At 45.6% G+C, this 16,741-nt stretch overlaps 1 protein-coding gene across 1 annotated transcript; it reads right to left on the bottom strand.

The window, feature by feature from the left end:
- Positions 1 to 12,629: 12,629 nt before the first annotated feature.
- Positions 12,630 to 16,061, bottom strand: LOC123091747 (elongin-C). Its single transcript, XM_044513362.1, has 3 exons — positions 15,798 to 16,061; positions 15,601 to 15,706; positions 12,630 to 13,032 (listed from the first exon to the last, which is right to left on the bottom strand). The coding sequence occupies exons 1-3, from the start codon at positions 15,970 to 15,972 to the stop codon at positions 12,951 to 12,953; spliced, it is 363 nt and encodes a 120-aa protein (XP_044369297.1). The 5' UTR covers positions 15,973 to 16,061; the 3' UTR covers positions 12,630 to 12,950.
- Positions 16,062 to 16,741: the final 680 nt, after the last annotated feature.

The following is a 16,741-nucleotide window of genomic DNA, read 5'->3' as shown; positions in this document are numbered from 1 at the left end:
TGGATGAACAGTAGACGGTGGAGGGGTGGCCGTGGAGGGGTGGTTGAATAGGACCCCGTGGTGTGGAGGGCTGGATGAACAGTAGACGGTGGAGGGTGCCCGTGGAGGGATGGTTAAACAGTAGCCGATGGAGTAGCGCGCCGTGGAGGCTAGATGAACAGGAGCCCGTGGAGGCTGGAGGAGGTCGACGGTAGCCCGTGGAGGCTGGAGGAGGTCGACGGTGGAGATGAACAGTATCCCGTGGAGTCCCGTTTTGCGGTACGCCACACCCCTACCAATGAACAGGACCCCCGTTCCGACCTAGCGCTCCAACACAAGTCTGTTTCGTCCGTTTTGCGGTGCGCCACATCCCTCCTGATCAACAGGACCCCCGTTTCGACCGTAGGAGGTCTGTTTCGTCCGTTTTGCGGTACGCCACACCCCTCCCGATTAACAGGACCCCTGTTTCGACCGTAGGAGGTCTGTTTCCTCTGTTTTGCTGTACGCCACACCCCTCCCGATCAATAGGACCCTGTTCCGAACGTAGGAAGTCCGTTTCCTCTGTTGTACGGTATGACAGGCCTTGTTTCCATCGCCTGTTCCATCCAAGCCCTCCCGGTGAACACGACCACGCATTCCGTTCCGACCCAGCCGGTTGGCTCCCACGCGTTTCGTTGCCTCCCGATGAACATGACGCATTCCGTTGCGTCCCCATGAACACGACGCATTCCATTACCTCCCCATGAACACGACGACGATGTTGTTTCTTTGTTCCGACCCAGCCATGTATGTATGCGCGAGTAGGCGTTCGAGACCCTGCCCGTATGTACGTACGTGACCGTATTTTCTTTCTTGCACCCTCGCCGCTGTACGTACATGTACATGCTATGTGTGCGCCTCTACTACGACACGTGCGTGCCTCTACAACGACCAGTATGTACGTACACGTTCGCGACCAGAATGACAATGCTACATACGCTTCGACCAGGTGGGTCCCGACTGTCAGGCACTTCCTTGCCTGCGAAGATGTAGCTGGTGGGTCCCAGCAGTCAGGGGGAGAATCGTTTTTTTTGCCCGAACGCACTTCCTTGCATGCGAAGATGTAGCTGGTGGGTCCCAGCAGTCAGGGGGAAATGTTTTTTTCGCGAAATACGGTGGCCCGTCCGGTGAGTCCCCGCTGTCAGGTGGAGGAATAATTATTTTGCACGTAATAAGGAGCCACTTCCTTGCTGCGGCCGTGGACCCAGCTGTCAGCCTCTCCACGTATAGTCCACGTCCGATGGAAGCCATTCCTTGACCACATTGACCACGCCGCGCCAAGAGCACCAGGGCGGTGGACGACGGCGAGGCCTAGGAAGGGGACGACACGGAGCCGGGGAAGACGCGACAGTGGATGCCCACGCGTAGAGGAGTACGAGGGTTCACTGGTTCGCTGCAGTGTGAGGCTGCCGTCGCCGCAGAATAACAGGGGGTGTGGGTGAGTAGAGAGATGGCCTGGCCAGTGGTGGGAGTAGTAGGGGGTGGTGAGGCCTCCGCCGCATCGCAGCCGGCCATGGGAGGCAGGAGCACGAGGCACGACCGGCGCTGGTTTGGGCGGCTGGAGCAAGAAGACCAGAGGTTGAAGAAGCACTACGGCCGTTGGATGGACATCTACGGTCACTGGAGCTAGAATCATGCATATTGACTAAGTTGACAAAGCCCTCCGTCCCTGTCAACTTAGTAGGCCCACAAGTCAGCCTGCCACTATACTGGGTCCCAGCTAACAGGGGGAGTATTCATTTTTTTGTGCGTAATAAGGAGGCACTTCCTTGCGTGCGAAGGTATAGCTGGTGGGTCCGAGCTGTCAGCGGCTGTAACGTTTTTTTCACGAAATACAAAGGCCCTTTCAGTGGGTCCCTGATGTCAGGTGGAGGAATCATTATTTTGCGCGTAATAAGGAGGCATTTTCTTGCGTGCGGCCGTGGACCCAGCTGTCGGCCTCTCCACGTACAGTCCACTTCAGATGCATGTCGGTCGTTGACCACGTTGACCAGGCCGCGCCGAGAGCACCAGGGTGGTGGACGACGGCGAGGCCTAGGAAGGGAACGACACGTAGGGAGGGAAGACTCGGCAGTTGTTTCCCACGCGGAGGGGAGTAGGACTGTACGAGGGTTTACTGGTTCGTCTGCCGTCGCCGGAGAATAACAACAGGTGTGGGTGAGTAGAGGGATGGCTAGGCCAGCGATGGGAGTACGGTGGGGTGGTGAGGCCTGCGCGGTAGCAGAGCCGGCCGTGGGGAGGAGGGAGCAGGCAGTCCCGCCGGCGCTTGTTTGAGCGGCTGGAGCAGGAAGAGCAGAGATTGAAGAAGCACAACGGCCATTGGATGGACATCCAACAGTCACTGCTTGTGCGTCAACCTTTTCTTTAGGAAAGCCTCAAATTTGTGGAAAACAGCATACAACCCATCTGCCATTATTTCTAATAATTTATAGCCCATTTGCTAATTCTTAAGGTTTTTTTTGGAGCTCATATTCTTTTTGTTAGCATTACAGCCCATATTGTGGCCACGGTTAAAAAATTATACGAAATTTTGCATATTTCGGTGCGGTCCGAACTGTTTTTAATCCCAAAATTTCGACTCACATTCAAATTGATTTTAAAAATAAATGTATATCAATATAAAATCCAACAAATTCTCCATGCATAAAAATTAATGTAATTTAAAATCTCGAAATGAAAAAAAGATATTTGAAACTAATTGCCGGTTTGATGTGTTTTAAAATGTACATCCCGTTTCTCATTACTGATAGGCCATTTTCTCGGCCAGCCGAATGAAGCTCTCCTCGTCTTGAAAGATTTGCAGCCCAACAGGCCTGACAAAGCGACTTACTTGGCAAATCGCAAAAAAACTGGGCTGTGGCCATGGACCCAGCTGTCAGCCTCTCCACGTACAGTACTCTTTCGATGGAAGTCGGTCGTTGACCACATTGACCACGCCGCGCCGAGAGCACCAAGGCGGTGGACGACGGCGAGGCCTAGGAAGGGGACGACGCGGAGCCGGAGAAGACGAGGCAGTGGATGCCCACTCGGAGAGGAGTACGAGGGTTCACTGGTTCGGCTGCGGCGTGAGGCTGTCGTCGCCGCAGAATAACAGGGAGTGTGGGTGAGTAGAGGGATACCCTGGGCCATCGGTGGGAGTAGTAGGGGCGGTGAGGCCTCCGCGACATCACAGCCAGCCACGAGAGGCAGGAGCACGCGGCACGACCGGCGCTGCTTTGGGCGGCTGGAGTAAGAAGACTAGAGGTTGAAGAAGCACTATGGCCGTTGGATGGACATCATTCATATTGACTAAGTTGACAAAGCCCTCCGTCCTCGTCAACTTAGTAGGCCCACAAGTCAGCCACCCACTATGGTGGGTCCCAGCTAGCAGGGGGTATTCATTTTTTGGTGCGTAATAAGGAGGCACTTCCTTGCGTGCGAAGATATAGCTGGTGGGTCCGACCTGTCAGCGGGGGGAACATTTTTTTCGCAAAATACAGAAGCCCTTCCCACGTACAGTGCACGTATAGTGCGTAATAAGGAGGAACTTTCCTTGCGTGCGACCATGGACCTCGTGGGTCCCAGCCGTCAGGCTCTCCACGTACAGTCCTCTTCCGATGACTCTCGTATGTTGACCACGCCGTGCCGAGCGCACCGAGGCGGTGGACGACGGCAAGGCCCCAGACTGGAACGACCCGGAGATGGGGAAGACGCGGCAGTGGAGTCGCAGACGGAGAGGAGTGGGAAACTTGACTGGTTCGGGTGCGGGGTGGGCCTACACTCGGTAGAGAATAACAGGATGCGGATGGAGGGATGGCCTGGCCGTCGGCGGGGTAGCGTTTCGCTGAGGAGCGCAAAACAACGCCGCTGGACGCCAAAGGCTGGAGCATGCGGTTCCGGCAGTGCTGGGGGAAGAAGACGAGAGATTGAAGAAGAATGTTGGCCGTTGGATGTACATCCAACGCCTTCTTAAGCTTCGACCTACTGGCCCACATGTCAGCCAGTCCATTTGTTTTTAGTGCATTTGGTGGGCTGGGTGAAACAATGATGTAGCATCTATGCAGCCCATTTAAATCCCATTTGCATTTTTCTCGAAATCCGTGGACTTGCTGGGCTGGGTGAAAATATCATGTTGGGCTAGACGGAGAAATGTTATAAAAACATAAACACATGATTGCGTGTCAGTAAAATCTTTGCAAGCTTATGTACACAATCACTAGGAGTTAACTTGGCAAGTTATATATAAACAATTATTATTATTATTTTGTAAGAACTTTCAACTTATGAAATAAAATATCATTTTAATTTGATGAGTTAATAGTACATGGGGTATTATTATTTTTTAGGCTAGACGTGGGACAGTTGAGTTGGTTCTAGGGGAAAGTACAGGGAGAAAACTCAATTTACATCGAAAAAGAAAGTGGGAGAAAATTCAGAGACCTGCTGGGTCCATCTGAGGAGAGGAATATTTTAGGAGGAAGGAGATTCAAAGCACGGCAGCCGAGTGAACTAGTTTTTTCTACGGACAAGTGAACTAGTTTACATACATAAGCAAATAGCCACTAAAAAAGCAATCAGGTTAATGGGTTCTTAAAAGAAATATTTCGGACAAAACAGATAATTACGACACATAGGCTAATGCATGAAACACTCAGATGATAAAGGTGCTTATAAACAGATAAAGTACAACATCTAGACCTTCCTGGCATGCTTGATCATGACGTTGTGGCTGTCCGTGTACTTGTCGGTTACGGGAAGCAGACACGCCCTCATGTCCATGATCTTCCTGTACATGTCGTAGCATGCGTATGCGTCCTTGGCTGCGTAGGTTATGTAGGCTAGATTCAGAGGTACCTCCCACGTGTTCAGGTCATCTTCTTTCATGTTGGCGTATCAGGGATCGATGATGGTCTCAGCAAGGTCAACCACGGAGTCCTTCTCCTGCCCATTGCTGATGATCTTGTATGTGGACATATTTTTCGATTTTGGCTTCCGCTTGAGGACAAGCGAGGTATAAGCTTGGGGGAGTTGATACGTCCATTTTGCATCATGCTTTTATATCAATATTTATTGCATTATGGGCTGTTATTACACATTATTTCTCAATACTTATGGCTATTCTCTCTTATTTTACAAGGTTTACCATGAAGATGGGGAATGCCGGCAGCTGGAATTCTGGCTGGAAAAGGAGCAAACGTTGGAAACCTATTCTGCACAGCTCCAAAAGTCCTGAAACTCCACAAAACAACTTTTTGGAATTAATAAGAATTTCTGAGCGAAAGAAATAGGCCAGGGGGCCCACACCCTGTCCAGGAGACAGGGGGCGCCCCCCCCTATAGGGCGCCCCCCCTATCTCTTGGGCCCCCTGGTGGGCCTCCGACATCCATCTTCTGCTATATCATCACTTTTACCCTGGAAAAATTCGTGGGCAAGCTTACGGGACGAAACTCCGCCGCCACGAGGCGGAACCAATCTAGGGCTCTGGCGGAGCTGTTCTGCCGGGGGCACTTCCCTCCGGGAGGGGGAAATCATCACCAACGTCATCACCAACGATCCTCTCATCGAGAGGGGGTCAATCTCCATCAACATCTTCACCAGCACCATCTCCTCTCAAAACCCTAGTTCATCTCTTGTATTCAATCTTGTATCAAAACCACAAATTGGTACCTATGGGTCGCTAGTAGTGTTGATTACTCCTTGTAGTTTATGCTATTTGGTTTACCTGGTGGAAGATCATATGTTCAGATCCTTTATGCATATTATTACTCCTCTGATTATGAACATGAATATGCTTTGTGAGTAGTTACGTTTGTTCCTGAGGATATGGGTGAAGTCTTGCTATTAGTAGTCATGTGAATTTGGTATTCGTTCGATATTTTGATGAGATGTATGTTGTCTTTTCCTCTAGTGGTGTTATGTGAACGTCGACTACATGACACTTCACCATTATTTGGGCCTAGAGGAAGGCATGGGGAAGTAATAAGTAGATGATGGGTTGCTAGAGTGATAGAAGCTTAAACCCTAGTTTATGAGTTGCTTCGTTAGGGGCTGATATGGATCCATATGTTTAATGTTGTGGTTAGGTTTACCTTAATACTTTTTTGTAGTTGCAGATGCTTGCAATAGGGGTTAATCATAAGTGGGATGCTTGTCCAAGTTAGGGCAGTACCCAAGTACCGGTCCACCCACATATCAAATTATCAAAGTACCGAACGTGAATCATATGAACGTGATGAAAACTAGCTTGACGATAATTCCCAATGTGTCCTCAAGAGCTCCTTCCTTATTATTAGAAATTGTCCAGGCTTATCCTTTGCTACATAAAGGATTGGGCCACCTTGCTGCACTTTATTTACTTTATTTACTTGTTACTCGTTACTATTTATCTTATCACAAAACTATCTATCACCTACAATTTCAGTGCTTGCAGAGAAAACCTTACTGAAAACCGCTTATCATTTCCTTCTGCTCCTCGTTGGGTTCGACACTCTTACTTATCTAAAGTACTACGATTGATCCCCTACACTTGTGGGTCATCACTCCCACTCACTTTCTTGTAAATACATGCTTCACCGAAAGTCTGTATAAAACCATATGCTTTGATTACCTCATCAAAGCATATATTCCAACTCCGAGATGCTTGCACCAGTCCATAGATGGATCGCTGGATTTCGCACACTTTGTTAGCACCTTTAGGATCGACAAAACCTTCTGGTTGCATCATATACAACTCTTCTTTAAGAAATCCATTAAGGGATGCATTTTTGACGTCCATTTGCCAGATTTCATAATCATAAAATGCGGCAATTGCTAACATGATTCAGACGGACTTAAGCATCGCTATGGGTGAGAAAGTCTCATCGTAGTCAACCCCTTGAACTTGTTGAAAATCTTTTGCGACAAGTAGAGCTTTGTAGACAGTAACATTACCATCAACGTAGTTTTCTTCTTGAAGATCCATTTATTCTCTCTGGCTTGCCGATCATCGGGTAAGTCCACCAAAGTCCACACTTTGTTCTCATACATGGATCCTATCTCAGATTTCATGGCCTCAAGCCATCTGTCGGAATCTGTGCTCATCATAGCTTCTGCATAGTTCGTAGGCTCGCCTTGGTCTAATAACATGACTTCCAGGACGGGATTACCGTACCATTCTAGTGCGGATTGTGCTCTGGTTGACCTAAGAGGTTCAGTAGCAACTTGATCTGAAGTTTCATGATCATTATCATTATATTCCTCTCTAGTTGGTATAGGCATCACGGGAACGGTTTTTTGTGATGTGCTACTTTCCAATTCGAGAGAAGGTACAATCACCTCATCAAGTTCTACTTTCCTCCCACTCACTTATTTCGAGAGAAACTCCTTCTCTAGAAAGGTTCCATTTTTGGCAACAAAGATCTTGCCTTTGGATATGCGGTAGAATGTGTACCCTATTGTTTCCTTAGGGTACCTATGAAGATGCACTTCTCCGATTTGGGTTCGAGCTTATCAGGCTGAAGCCTTTTGACATAACTGTCGCAATCCCAAACTTTAAGAAACGACAACTTAGGTTTCTTGCCAAACCACAGTTCATACGGTGTCGTCTCAACGGATTTAGATGGTGCCCTATTTAACGTGAATGCAGTTGTCTCTAATGCATAACCCCAAAATGATAGTGGTAAATCGGTAATAGACATCATAGATCGCACCATATCACGGTTATGACGTTCGGACACACCATTACGCTGTGGTGTTCCAGGTGGCGTGAGTTGTGAAACAATTCCACATTATTTTAAATGAAGGCCAAACTCGTAACTCTAATATTCGCCTCTGCGATAAGATCGTAGAAACTTTATTTTCTTGTTACGATGATTCTCCACTTCACTCTGAAATTCTTTGAACTTTTCAAATGTTTCAGACTTGTGTTCATTAAGTGGATATACACATATCTGCTCAAATCATCTGTGAAGGTCAGAAAATAACGATACCCGCCGCGTGCGTCAACACTCATCGGACCGCATACATCGGTATGTATTATTTCTAATAAGTCACTAGCTCGCTCCATTGTTCTGGAGAACGGAGTTTTAGTCATCTTGCCCATGAGGCATGGTTCACAAGTATCAAATGATTCATAATCAAGTGATTCCAAACGTCCATCTGTATGGAGTTTGTTCATGCGCTTTACACCAATATGACCTAAACGGCAGTGCCACAAAATCATTATCAACTTTGCATCTTTTGGCATCAATATTATGAATGTGTATCACTGCAATCGAGATTCAACAAGAATAGACCACTCTTCAAGGGTGCATGACCATAAAAGATATTACTCATATAAATAAAACAACATTTATTCTTTGATTTAAATGAATAACTGTCTCACACTAAACAAGATCCAGATATAATGTTCATGCTCAACGTTGGCACCAAATAACAATTATTCAGGTCTAAAACTAATCCCAAAGGTAGATGTAGAGGTAGCATGCCGACGGCGATCACATCGACCTTGGAACCATTCCCGACGCGCATCGTCACCTCGTCCTTAGCCAATCTTCGTTTAATCCATAGCTCCTGTTTCGAGTTACAAATATGAGCAACCGAACTAGTATCAAATACCCAGGCACTACTACGAGAATTAGTAAGGCACACATCATTAACATGTATATGAAATATACCTTTGTTCACTTTGCCATCCTTCTTATCGGCCAAGTATTTGGGGAAGTTCCGCTTCTAGTGACCAGTCCCTTTGAAGTAGAAGCATTCAGTTTCAGGCTTGGGTCCAGCTTCGGGCTTCTTCCCGGGAGTGGCAACTTGCTTGCCATTCTTCTTGAAGTTCTCTTTCTTTCCCTTGCCCTTTTTCTTGAAACTAGTGGTCTTGTTAACCATCGACACTTGATGTTCCTTTTTAATTTCTACCTTCGCTGATTTCAGCATTGCGAAGAGCTCGGGAATCGTTTTTGTCATCTCTTGCACATTATAGTTCATCACAAAGTTCTAGTAGCTTGGTGACAGTGACTAGAGAACTCTGTCAATCACTATCTTATCTGGAAGATTAACTCCCACTTGATTCAAGTGATTGTAGTACCCAGACATTCTGAGCGCATGCTCACTGGCTGAGCTATTCTCCTCCATCTTGTAGGTATAGAACTTGTTGGAGACTCCATATCTCCCAACCCGGGCATTTGCTTGAAATATTAACTTCATCTCTTGGAACATCTCATATGCTGCATGACGTTCGAAATGTCTTTGAAGTCTCGGTTCTAAGCCGTAAAGCATGTCACTGAACTATCGAGTAGTCGTCAGATCGAGCTTGCCAGACATTCAAAACATCAGCTTCTGCTCCTGCAACAGGCCTTTCACCTAGTGGTGCATCAAGGACATAATTCTTATGTGCAGCAATGAGGATAATCCTCAAGTTACGGACCCAGTCCGTGTAGTTGATACCATCATCTTTTAACTTAGCTTTCTCTAGGAACACATTAAAATTCAGGGGGGCGGTAGCTCGGGCCATTGATCTACAACATAGATATGCAAAACTATAAGACTAAGTTCATGATAAATTAAGTTCAATTAATCAAATTACTTAAGAACTCCCACTTAAATAGACATCCCTCAAGTCATCTAAGTGATACGTGATCCAAATCAACTAACCCATGTCCGATCATCACATGGGATGGGGTAGTCATCAATGGTGAACATCTCTATGTTGATCATATCAACTATGTGATTCACATTTGACCTTTCGGTCTCCAGTGTTCCGAGGCCATGTCTGTACAAGCTTGGCTCGTCAAGTTTAACCCAAGTATTCTGCATGTGCAAAACTGTCTTACACCCTTGTATGTGAATGTAGAGTCTATCACACCCGATCATCACGTGGTGTCTCGAAACGACGACCTGTAGCAACGGTGCATACTCAGGGAGAACACTTTTACCTTGAAATTTAGTGAAGGGATCATCTTATAATGCTACCGTCGTTCCAAGCAAAATAAGAAGCATATAAGATAAATATCACACGCAATCAAAATATATGTGACACGATATGACCATCATCATCGTGTGCTTTTGATCTCCATCTTCAAAGCATCGTCATGATCTCCATTGTCACCGGCTCGACACCTTGATCTCCATCATTGCCTCGTGGTCGTCTCACCAGCTATTGCTTCTACAACTATTGCTAACTCATAGCGATAAAGTAAAGTAATTACATGGCGTTTGCATTTCATAGAATAAAGAGACACCCATAAGGCTCCTGTCGGTTGCCTGATATCTTACAAAACATGATTATCTCATACAATAATGTATATCACATCATGTCTTGACCATATCACATCACAACATACCCTGCAAAAATAAGTTAGACGTCCTCTACTTTGTTGTTGCAAGTTTTATGTGACTGCTACATAGCAGCTAGAAAGAACCGTTCTTACCTACGACAAAAACCACAACGGTGATTCGTCAAGTTTGCTATTTTAGCCTTCTTCAAGGACCAGCCTTAGTCAAATTCGATTCAACTTAAGTAGGAGAAACAGACACCCACCAACCATCTTTATGCAAAACTAGTTGCATGTCCGTCGGTGGAATCGGTCCCATGTGCGCGGACATGTAAGGTTGGTCCGGGCCGCTTCATCTCACAGTACCGCCGAATCAAAATAAGGTGTTGGTGGTAAGCAGTATGACTCTCACCGCCCACAACTCTTTGCATTCTACTTGTGCGTATCATCTACGCATAGACATGTCTTTGATGCCACTGTTGGGAATCGTTGCATGGAAAAAAAAAATCTAGGCACACGCAATGATCTATCCATGGAGATGCATAGCAACGAGGGGGAGATTATGTCTACGCACCCTTGTAGACCATAAGCGGAAGCATTTCACAACGCGGTTGATGTAGTCAAACTTTCTTCGCTCTCCAACTGATCTAGTACCGAACGCAAGACACCTCCGTGTTCTGCACACGTTCAGCTCGATGACGTCCTCCGACTTTTTGATCTAGCAAGACGACGAGGTAGTAGATGAGTTCCAACAGCACGACAGCGTGGTGATGGTGATGGTGATGTGATCTCCGTAGGGCTTCGCCTAAGCACTACGAAAATATGACCGAGAGAGTAAACGGTGGACGGGGGCGCCGTACACGACTAAGACAATGTTGTGTCCTTGTGGCGCCCCTTCCCCATATATATATAGGCAGCCTAGGGAAGCCAGGGCACGGCCCAAGGGGCTGGCCGCCGGCCCTAGGGCTCCTGCCCCCCCCCCCTTTCCTTGTATGAAGAAGGGGAAGGAAAGAGGGGGGGAGAGGGAAGGAAGGGGAGTCCTACTCCACACTTTCCTTTCCCTCCCCTCTTTCCTTGTCCTCCTCATAGGGCCGACCTCTATAGGGGCGCACCAGCCCCTTGTAGGCTGGTGTGTTCTCTCTCTTGGCTCATAAGGCACATATATTTACCAGGGGTGCCCGAAACTCCTTTCCGGTGACCCGATAAGTACCCGGTACCCTCCGAAACACTTTCGGTGTTCGAATACTATCGTTCTATATATCAATCTTTATCTCTCGACCATTTCGAGATTTCTCGTCATGTCTGTGATCTCATCCGGGACTCTGAACAACACTCAGTCACCAAATCACATAACTCATGTAACACTATATCATCAACGAACGTTAAGCGTGCGGACCCTACGGGTTCAAGAACTATGTAGACATGACCGAGACACCTCTCCGGTCAATAACCAATAGCGGAACCTAGATGCCCATATTGGCTCCTACATATTCTACGGAGATCTTTATCGGTCGAACTGTTATGACAACATACTTAATTCCCTTTGTCCATCGGTATGTTACTTGCCCGAGATTCGATCGTCGGTATCTCTATACCTAGTTCAATCTTGTTACCGGCAAGTCTCTTTACTCGTTCCGTAATACATCACCTCATGACTAACTCCCTAGTCGTTTGCTTGCAAGCTTATGATGTGTATTACTGAGAGGGCACAGAGATACCTCATCGATACTCGGAGTGACAAATCCTAATCTTGATCTATGCCAACTCAACAAACACCTTCGGAGATACCTGTAGAGCATCTCTATGCCAACTCAAGCAATACAATCAACGATTCCACCAATTCCTCTCTCCCTTCTAACATTAATCCTACAAATAATTACGCTCGGGGTGGAAGAGGAATTTCAAAAAAAAAAAAAAATTGTGTTGCGCTCATTCCACACCTAACAAGCTAGCATCAAGAGGGAAGCGTTAATTGATGACTACTTGTACATCTTATAGCATATCCATTGGACATTAGATTAAACTGATCCAAAAATATAACAAGCATTGATTCATGACTAGTTGGAGGAGAGGAAGACGGTGTGATGGCTTTTCTTGTGAGGCTAATGCGGCTACATCACATTCCTAATCATGTGTGCATACAACAGTTTTTGTGCGTTGCGGCATCGACATCAAATGTGATGATAAAACTACTATCAGAAGGAAGAACTGGCAGGATCACTGTCATGCCCATGACGGCAAGAACCACTATGAGACGCAACAAGTATTAATAACGTTGGATGAGAGTTGTAGCAGCCGCCCCAGGTCACAACGTCCTGCGCTGGCTAATGGTCAAGACAAATCGATGTAATCCAGTTGCATCACTTGCGTGGAATCTTTGTGTGTGTGATGTAGAAACAAGCGACATGTGCCCAGCTGATCACAGTCCAACAGATGATACAGCTGATAAGATCTGGTCGCGCCTCAGTTTTGATTGATATGACACAACAACAAGATCTGATCCCGGCCAAGCTGTTAAGTCCAGAAACGACAGATTCATGCTACTAACCGCGCAATACATCCATCGCAACCTTAGTAGTTTATAGTTTACTAAACCCATATACTGAGACATGGCAAGCACAATGGTGGAACATCGCATTTTCTACTGAATGAACCCAAATGGACGATGGATTCATCTTGTCAACAACCATGCAGTTTTCCAGGCTAAGTGTCGAGGTAGTTTGCAGCCATCATCAGCTCCAGCGTTATTTCTGGCTCGATCGGGAACTCCGCCGTCTCCTTCCCACTACAAACAAAACAATGGAGTCGTCAAACAAACGCAATGGATGAGATATGCAAACATCGCATTCACTACTAGTACAACTAAACACACCACTTAATACACGGCTTATCAGTACACTGCTTTTGTTTCTTAATGCAAGGCACTACCCAAAGTCAAGGTGGAATCTGCAATATATGTGAAAAACACACCAAATTCTCCTCTAATCACGGGAAAATATCTTCTCCTCTACACACCAAATGTTAATATGGAGTTTTCATCAAAATCTCATTTGAACAGAGAACCAAGTGCAAGGGGCATGCATTCTACTCCAACCGAGGAAAAAAGCGCTAGGCCTTAATTGTCTGTTTTGCCAGGCTAAATTGCCTCGCCTAAGCACACGCCTAGCCTTATTAAGCACTAGGCATCCTATTGTCGCCTAGTGCCTAAGCACGCTTTTTTTCACTAACTCAAGTAACAAGTGTTAGCTTGGAAAGCACGAGTAAGTGCTGGATATTTTGGAGGAATGACGTTTTTCCCGGCACAGAACCTGCTCTACCGAAAACTCTATGGCACAACCTGCCCCGGGGCCCTGGAAGACTAATTGTCTGTGCTTAATAAGGCTAGGCCTTAATTGTCTGTTTTGCCAGGCTAAATTGCCTCGCCTAAGCACACGCCTAGCCTTATTAAGCACTAGGCATCCTATTGTCGCCTAGTGCCTAAGCACGCTATTTTTCACTAACTCAAGTAACAAGTGTTAGCTTGGAAAGCACGAGTAAGTGCTGGATATTTTGGAGGAATGACGTTTTTCCTGGCACAGAACCTGCTCTACCGAAAACTCTATGGCACAACCTGCCCCGGGGCCCTGGAAGACAATCCAGTTTTCAGCAGAATTCTTCAGAACAATACAGCTTGTGAACGATAGTCAGCATACAATTCTAGGCAACCTCTGTAGTAAAAATAAAATAAAACTTAAGTGCCTCATAATCAGACGAACAACTTAAGACACAACTGAATTTACCCTGACAAATTCTGGATTAAAAGTAAAGAGAACCTATCAAGACCTAAGGCAGAAAAAATTTAAGGTTACATTGCACATCTATTGAGTTATATCATTTCATGAACAACTCAGTTAAGAAAATTGTCTAGGTTTGGTACAGCAACAATAGAGTAGCTAGGTGGTAGGAACCATATGGTATTTGTAGCTTGATGCAAAAGCTGCATGTGATGTTGGCGTGTCGTTATTGTTGTGCCAGTGTATAAGAGGTGACTTCACACAAATGAGACGGAGCATGTGACCTTGTTCCAGAACAAAAAATGATTCTTACTCAAATGGGAATGTGAATGGAGAAGTTGTTCACAAAAGCAGTAAGCAATTAGAAAGGATTAAGAGTTAGAAAACATCATCTTACACACAGTTAAATTCTTGCTTTGCCACCACAAATGACAAAATAATACACAAAGTCATTTAGCTTACAGTAAAAATAACACCAGAAATCCTGAGATGTATGCATGACCAGTAACCCACTAATAAAACAGGAAAGACAAATAATAGCACGAGAAATGCAACAGAAAAGAAAGTATATGGACAACACATGTGCATGATATATAGTATGGTCTAAGGTAAATGCCTGGATGGTAAATATTCTGATATCTGTTATTTTGAAGTTGTGTGATGTATTCCACAAAACACCCAGTGTGCCATTTGTAAGCACGAAATAATTGACTGGGATGCTGGAGTATAAACTTCACATGCTTCATAAGTTTAACCACTGAACAAGTTTGATGAACCATAAATAAAAGTTAAGAGAGGGAATACATGGGAACCATTCAATTGGTTCTGCTCCTAAATATCATTCTGTAAACGAAGCATATAGAGAATTTTTCTCAAAATTCTGAAAAGAAGTCATAGAAAGCTATTATTTCCTCTTTATGTCTGGACTGGCCTGTACGGAGAAAAAAAAAAGCCCTCCAACGGTATCCCCTACTTCTGTCCGGACATCCAAAATCCCCCATTCTGGCCCCAGATCGAGGGGCGAAGTAGGGGAGTCCGGACATGTCCGCAGACACCGCCAACTCAGCATAGGACCTCTCTTCCCCTTCTCTCTCCTTTATCCATTGGACAAAGTGGCGGACAATTGAGGGATACCGTTGGATTACCCGACAAATGGGGCATCATGTTTGCCGTTGGAGATGCCCCTAAGCATTTAATTCGGTTCGTTTACAGTAACGAATGAGCAAACAATAAGTAACCTTAAATTTTCAGACACAAATATGCTTTCTAGGTCATCACACTTATTCTGGGGTTCTGGACATTTACACACGAAACATTTTAACAAAAAAAAAACCCTGCAACATACATGAATGGGAGCCAGGCAGGCCGCATGATTGTTGGCAAGATTTTGTAAGAGCACTCTGTGATGGATCTTAGTTCAAGCAAACAAATTTGATGAGTTATCTAATTGGGGCTGATATATCGACACTACCTAGGGTGAGCAGTTATTAAGCAAATTTATCCCCACAAACAAAAATTAAGCTTATTTGATAATCTGGACGTACAGAGGGGGGAAGGCGAATCTGAAGGAAGGGATTTACCTGGCGTAGTGGAGAGACCAGTAGAAGTACTGGCAGATCTTCTCTAGGATCGCGGTGCTGATCTCCGGGAACCTCACCTCGCCCTCGCGCGTCTCCGCGAAACCACCTTAACGCTCATCGATTTCAATTCGATTAGTTAGTAATACCGACCGATTGATCGATTGATAGACGGATGGAGCAGAGGGTAGGAAGGATACCAGGTGAGGTGAGCATGTTCCGGAGGGTGTTGGAGACCATGGCCGCCTTCTTGTCGATGACGAACTCGAAACCCTCGGCGCTGATCAGCTTCACCACGCCAACCATGTCGCCATCTTCCTCATGCTCCTCCTTGTGCTGCGCCGACGCCGCGGCCTCGCCTCCTTTCCCCACCATCACGGCCTGAATCCCTTCCCTCGCTAAAGCTTGGATGAGAGGCGACGACACCACGAAGGAGAGAGACAGAGGAAGAGGAACAACAACAACCCGATGAAAGTAAAATCGTGGGCTTCTACCTTGTAGTGTGTGGGTTGGGCCTCCATCACACAGGCCGTGGTGTGCCAGCCCGCATGTCGTTCCCCAGGCCCAGGCATGACTCGGCGCTGTAGGCGGAAAATCCTATATGCCGCATATTGCGTCAAGATGTCGAGGGTTCGCAAAGGATTCAGCAGGCAGCGACGCGATCTGGGCCGGCCCGTTTGCGGTTAGCCTAGCAACGGTTTTCTCCGGTTTTGGGAACCTTCTAGAAGGTTCCTAAATCGGTTTTACTTTTTTCCTGTTTTTCTTGGCTGGTTTTCATTTCTTTTTTCTTTCTGTTTCTTTTTTTATTTTCGTTTTTGTTTTTATCTTTTCTGTTTCTTTATTTCTTTTTGTTTACTTTTCGAAAATTTCAAATTTTATTCAGATTTTCAAAAAATGTTCCTTAACAAAATTTATTCAGAATTTTAAAAAATGTTCACATTTCAAAAAATGTGCAGGAATTTCAAAAATATCTTCCTGTTATAAACTGTTCACAAATCCAAATTTTGTTCAGATTATCAAAAAATGCTCCTCTTAACAAAATTTGTTAAAAATTTAAAAAATGTTCACGTCTCAAAAAATGTGCAGGAATTTGGAAAAATTCTTCCTGTTATAAATTGTTCGCAAATTCAAAATTTGTTCAGAT

Source organism: Triticum aestivum, chromosome 4B (genome assembly GCF_018294505.1).
Source record: "Triticum aestivum cultivar Chinese Spring chromosome 4B, IWGSC CS RefSeq v2.1, whole genome shotgun sequence".
In the NCBI taxonomy this organism is placed as follows: Eukaryota; Viridiplantae; Streptophyta; class Magnoliopsida; order Poales; family Poaceae; genus Triticum; species Triticum aestivum.
This window is presented reverse-complemented; position numbering and strand designations above follow the sequence as displayed.

What these genes read in the sequence shown, in the direction of transcription:
- LOC123091747 (XM_044513362.1), bottom strand. Translation starts at nt 15,972, where the DNA reads ATGGTGGGGAAAGGAGGCGAGGCCGCGGCGTCGGCGCAGCACAAGGAG. An exon ending in GAACATGCTCACCTCACCTG is followed by an intron (nt 15,707 to 15,797) that starts GTATCCTTCCTA and finishes ATGAGCGTTAAG; the next exon opens with GTGGTTTCGCGGAGACGCGC. An exon ending in TGGTCTCTCCACTACGCCAG is followed by an intron (nt 13,033 to 15,600) that starts GTAAATCCCTTC and finishes TTTTGTTTGTAG; the next exon opens with TGGGAAGGAGACGGCGGAGT.